This window comes from Sturnira hondurensis, unplaced genomic scaffold, assembly GCF_014824575.4.
Source record: "Sturnira hondurensis isolate 20B ecotype Veracruz unplaced genomic scaffold, ASM1482457v3 Scaffold0003681, whole genome shotgun sequence".
NCBI lineage: Eukaryota > Metazoa > Chordata > Mammalia > Chiroptera > Phyllostomidae > Sturnira > Sturnira hondurensis.
The window spans coordinates 4855562-4861561 of NW_028076312.1; the positions used below are offsets into that span (position 1 = coordinate 4855562).

Genomic DNA, 6000 nt, shown 5'->3' on the forward strand with positions numbered 1-6000 from the left:
CTGATGTGGCGTGCTCACCTGGTGCGCCCCGCGTTCAGCGTCCCTGGTGGTGAGACTGACTTCACCCCGAAGGTCTGTCAGGAAAGGCCGTTTTCATTTGGAAATAAAATAGGGAGTATCATGTGATTTGCAGTGATGTGTGGTATGGACACATTGTCATCCCTCAGCCAGAACAGGGAGCGGAGCCAGTGCCTGAAAAACAGAGAGGAGACGCAGCCATGTCCAAAAGCCTTCCGAGCCACACTCCACAGGCCCGACACGCTCACCCACCTTCTCTGTCCAGAAGCAGGCGCGCTTGGAATGGTTTTTCCTTTAAAGTGGACTTCTGTGCAGCCGCCCCTCACTCCCGCCCTGCCTGTTAAGTGTAAGGACGTCTAGAATGTGTCGCCCGTCTCCTCGGGCTGTTGACAAGAAACCAAACAGGCCCCATTTGTCTGTGTGTCTAGAGGTGAGCACAGGCTGGAGGCAGCGAGACAGCCGGTCAGTGCCGTGCGGACCCCGCTCTTGGAGGGGTCATTCCACACTTGTACAGTAGAGGAATCACGCTCAGCCGCTGGGGCCCTTGCGTGTTTATGGACATTGTCTTGACCCAGGACGGGACCGACAAGGGGAGTTCGTGGCCAGGCCAAGGCTCGCACGCTGCCTCTGTGCCCAGCTCAGATGGCACGCACACCCTCTGACCCGTGTCCAGTAGTGCGAGTCCCTGGCCACGGCGGTGATGGCAGCGACTGCACCATCGTGGTTAGTGGGCTTCTCATGAGGGTCCTGACCCCGTCTCTTCTGTTCCTCCACAGAGCACGCGCACACAGAGTCAGGACCACCTGTCCGAAGTCAGCCGTTTCGTCTCCCTGCACAGCCCCAGTCCCTCGGCCACACAGCCAGGCTCCTGCTCCAGACAGGTGACACTTATGTTCCCCGAAAGCAGGGAGTGCTCGGTCCTCCCTCCCACAGTCAGTGTCTCAAACAGCCGTCGCCATCCCAGCCCGAGGCCCTGCCCCCATGGGCCCTGCGGGGAGACTGATGGCGAACCGATCACCAGTTCAAGCCTTTAAGAGCCGCACCTCAAGTGTGTGCTGTGCACGCAAGTGCTTTTCCTCTGCCCCCAAGGAAGAGGAAGGGGTGCGGGACCTGGCTGGAGTGCATGGGCAGGCAGTCTGCGCCCTCGTTTCTCGCAGGCCTGGCGGCCCCGTGCGTGCAGCTGGGCTGCTCAAGGGGGCCGTGCACAGGACGGGTCAGGGTCTCTGTCTGCACCCTCCGTCATCCCCACCACATGTGTGTGTCACCTGAGGAGGACATCTGCCTGCAGATGGGCCGTCCAGCTTCAAGCCAGAGGCAGTCACACCCACCAACCGTCCTGCAAGCACAGACGTGACTCGCCCTGGCCGTGGGACCGATGGGTCTGGCCTCTGCCCCGCCTTCTCCACAGCCCTCCGATACTTCCGCTTTCAACACCAAACACTCGAATAATCATGCGTCCATTTCCCGTTCTCGTTGCAGACTGTGCTGTTTGTTGCTTTTGTTCAGAGCCCTCCACCTCTCAACGCTGATTTTTAGGGTTGTGTCTGACTCCAGGTTTGTTTCTCTAGGGCGATTTATCCCTGTATGTTTGGGAGTGTCTTTGAATGTTTCCATGTCTCCTCTTTTCCCAACCCCTAGCTGCCTCCGTGGAGAATAAAAAAGGAATATCGCGAGGAAGGAATAGGTAATCCTGGCCATTTAAGCTCTCCCAGCACAAGTTTTGATATACCTGTTTTCACTCTCCCAAGAGTAAAGCTTATCAGTTTCCTGTTGTTGGGAAGCATTTGTCTTGTGAATGTCAGGGGAAGGGTGGTGGTCTGGGGTGCCCTGGACAGATACGGCTGTGGTAGTCCACTGCTTTCAGTGTCTTCACGGAGAAGCGGTCTCTGGGGGCGGCGTTCACCTTCCAGGATCTCTTTTGGGCCATCATGGGTCTGCCAGCGAGATGGCCTGTGAGTTCTAAAAAGCAATATTGCCACCCTGGACTGTCACCTCCCTGGCAACTCTGACCAGGCCCTGCTTTGCGTGTTCTTCTGTTCCATCTCTGTTTCGTCTTGGCGTGCTGTCTGGTAGGTGAGCCATCGGGAGGCTGCTCTGTTGCGGAGTTCCTGTCACTTTTCTGTACTGGTGTTTCTATTTCTAGAAATAACCTAGTTGACATAGCCTTAATGGTCCTTAAAGAAAACATTTCAGTTTGAGATTCAAACTTCAGACCTTGAATTGGATGCCTTTGCAGAGAAGCGTCACTGGAAGCTAAGCCAACAGCAGGCACGTGGTCTGCTGCCAGATTCCGTGCCGTGGAACCTGGGGCTGTTGGTGACTGGACACAGTTTGTTTCAGAGATGCTTGATTTAGGTATTTTTGAAAGTGCAGATTTCACAAGTTGATTGTATAGTATTTCACCTAAAATATTTATTTGACATAGGGGTGAATTAACAGTAAGAACAGGGAACATAAAGTAGTTGGGATAAACTGAGGTGAGTGTAGACACTATACCAAAGATGAGGTGATGAACATTTGGTTTAGAGTGAGACGGAGTGAGGAGGGCACCACGTCCCTCCCGAGGGGCCTCCTCACCACACGCTCCAGTCCCTGTCTCGTCCTCCTGTGACATCCCCGTGTCCTCTGTGTGGTGGCCGCCCTTGGCCATTCCGGTCCACACAAGCCCCCGCAAACTGGTGTGTGCATTTTTACAGCCGTTTTTAAGAACCTAATGTGGGTATAAATGTAATACCTGTAGGGGGGACAGATTCTCTGTATGTTTAGTTAACAAATTCTTTGTAATGTATTTTTTTAGAAATCCTAAAATTGCCTTTGCACTGAAGTATTTTCATAGCCGTTTATATCTCTTACTCATTCATTTGTTAATGTATCATATCTAATTTTTAAAGTATGTTTTTAAAGCTTTTATTTTTTAAGTTGATGTAATTTTGGCCACTTTAAATTCTGGTGAGAGTCTTCACTGAATGTCTCAGTATCTGATGAATGTGAATTTTCAGGTTTGATTTAATTCTCTGCGCCTGTTTGTTTTGTGGTGTTTCTGGCGGCAGTGATCAGTTGAAAGGCGTATTTAGAGTGTATTTTGCAATGCTTATTCTTCACAATTCATTGCATTTTCATCTGTGTGTTGTTTTGTTCTTAATTTCTATCCTTCAGCCTTAAAACAGAAGCTTCTTACTTGACGGTTCCATATCTTCTTTCCGCCCGTATTGAAATAGTTGCCATTTACCTCGGACAATCCAGGTCTCCTCATAGAAGCCACTAAATCTTTACAGACTCCAAAATGTTTTTGAAAAGTTGTCTGGGAAATGAAGGGACTGAGCCTGATAATTTGAAATAGATAAGGGGCGTGAGATAAAAAATAATGGGAGGAAGAGAAGAACCCCGCTGAAATGACATTTCAGATATGTCTCTGATATTCAGATATTAATGTGATATTTTTCACCTTATAGTAACTAGTATTTACTTGCCTTTAACTTTAAAGCAAGTAAAGTCAACTTATTTAAGCATTTTTCTTAGTTTGAAAATCTTATTCATGACTGCATATGTTAATAGATTATTAACTCCTGATTTCCCATGTTGGTCAGAATACGTGCTTCCGAACCCACACCCCCTGCCACAGCAAGTCCTTTGTGTGTGAGAGGTCCGTCTGACCATGGCGCATTCGCTCGCTTGCAGCTCCAGGTCCACTCATGGCCACATTTGTGCATATGTGCCAGTTCTCATGCACACACACAACTACACACACATACATACCCCCTAGGCCCAAGCATCCCTGCCTCCTTCCAGGGGGTCCTGCAAGGAGCCTCCAGAAGGCAAGGTTCCTAGGGCCTTCGTGCAGAGTGCCCAGGCAGGTCACAGGAGGCTTTGCTGGGAAGCCCCCGGGTTTGTAGTGGAGCTGCTGGGTGACCCAAGCAGCAGTGCCCTGGACAAGCTCCTCCTTTTCAGGAAGTCTAGCTCCCACCTCTGACACCTCCCCAGAGCTCCATCCTTAGGACAAGTGGCAGAAAGTGGCATCTGGACCCTCCCAGCTGCAGTGTCTTCACATGTGTCCAGGAGCACAGGCAGGCCCTCCGCCTCAGGGCAGCTGGGAGAAAAGGCGTCCCTCTCTTGGCAGTTCCTATTAGGACCCAATCAACCCGCCCCTATGCATTTGACTCAATAGGGTGAATGCAGACCAGATAACACCTGGTGCTGGTGCAGCCTGGACGAGAGAAGGAGGCTGGGGATGACCTGCTTCTGCAATAACAGGCTTAGAGAATTGTAGTTTGGCCTGGTGAGGTTTTGTAACTACTAACTACAAAAACGTCTCACCCATGCTGTTACAGCTATTCTTAACTTGCTGGGCATCAACCCAATGTTCAGTGCAACCTAAAGGAAGTTTTCTGGCCTTTTTCTTTAAAACCACTAATTTCACCTGTTTTGCACTGACTAATAATAACCTAAAGCAACCACTACTACATTATCTTTAAATTAATATTACTTATTTGACAACTCAATATGACAGTTTGGTATGCAGTTTCTTGTGTTCCACATTTCTTTTGGAGATTTCCCATCACTTTAAAACCAGGAGAAATTTCTGTTTGCACATGCATTTTCTTTAAAGCTAGAAGATAGGTAAATAAGAAAGAGAATCATTCTGATGTTGTCTATAAACAAAGTTTTCATGAAGATATGTTGGAAGTATTATTAAAGCGTGATTCTACTTTTGCAGAAAAAAATCTAAAGATCAGTTTATATAGCTTTATTTTTTACCTTATATCAAAACATGCAGAATTTTAATATGCATATATTGTCTCTGAATTAAAATTATGTGTGTCTGCATTGCTGTTTAAAATGTCCATTGAATATGTAATGTAATAAAAGAAAATCTTTAAAAATGTATTAAACAGGAATGGAATCTATAGTTGTCCTCATCACAAGTACTGGAATTTATTTTTAAATTATTGAATATAGTAGGTGCATTTAAAATAATAAATCAGCCTCCAAACAGTCATGTTTAATTGATAATATTTCAGTAACCTGCTTTGAAAAATTGAATTGTAAATTAAACCAAATCTTACATTTCTGTAAAGTTTATTTTGTATGGTGTTTTTAACTTTTATTTCTGTCGATAAAGTATGAGTTAATTATATTGGACTTCTCTGCAGATAATCTAAACAGGAGACTTGAATCTGCTTGCAATAAAGAAGAAAAAATGCCTGGTTTAGTTTCTTTATAAATAAACACCATCTGAGAATTTGGACTTAAATTTCTGCCAACTGAAGCTACAGAGAAAAGCACGCTCGAAGTGTGAGTGTTTCCTTTTCAGATGAAGTGGAAAACATACTATGGAAACAGCTTCCCTGAGAGTGTGTGGGGTCAGGTGGTTTCGGCCCCCTCCTGCCCCTGCTGGCGCCTGCCCCTCCCAACCCCCCACTCACTGAAACCACGATGCCCAGCTGTGGGCTGAGGGGCCCAAAGAACAAAATGCAATGTTGGGTTTATTGACACTCTGTTGTTCATCCCCACCCCGCTTCCTTGACTGTCATGCTTGAGACCCACGCCTTCAGCCACATGCCTGAGCTTCCCCTTCTAGATTCTTCCCTCTCCTCCTGTCCAGAGTCCAGGCCCCCAGGCCCTACATAGGTTTCCAGGGCTCTGCTGGTCACACCCACTCTTGTGATGAGACAGAGTTCTGTTCGCCTACTCAGTCAGATCCTGGGCACTTCCTAAACACCCAGGAATTCCCTATCTGGCTCTGGAGGGCCTGTGGCTTAGCCCCTACCCCATCTCCCCCCACCCCCACCCCCCCGCTGTCCTATACTTTTCCTCTGGTGACAACCTGCCTCCCCACCCACTGGCCATTGCCACCCCTTCACAAAACCTGATCCCAGGTCCTAGGGTCTGGGATTCTGACTAGCTGGGATGACAAATGTGGAGTCAGGTGCAAGGCCCCTGAGCACACAAGGCCCCTTTGAAGGCTGGCTGTGCTCAGCTTGG

At 48.1% G+C, this 6000-nt stretch overlaps 1 protein-coding gene across 5 annotated transcripts in view; it reads left to right on the forward strand.

Annotated features, from left to right (window-relative positions):
* ATP11A (ATPase phospholipid transporting 11A) overlaps window positions 1-5220 on the forward strand; it is a 146710-nt gene extending 141490 nt beyond the window's left edge. For 3 of the 5 annotated variants that reach the window (XM_037042043.1, XM_037042049.1, XM_037042044.1), the window contains one exon: window positions 795-5220. In XM_037042043.1, the coding sequence (XP_036897938.1) occupies window positions 795-1052 (258 nt within the window). In that variant the 3' untranslated portion in view covers window positions 1053-5220. The remainder of the gene's footprint in view (window positions 1-794) is intronic. The other 2 variants (XM_037042045.1, XM_037042046.1) reach the window with 2 other exon arrangements.
* The last annotated feature ends 780 nt before the right edge of the window (window positions 5221-6000 follow it).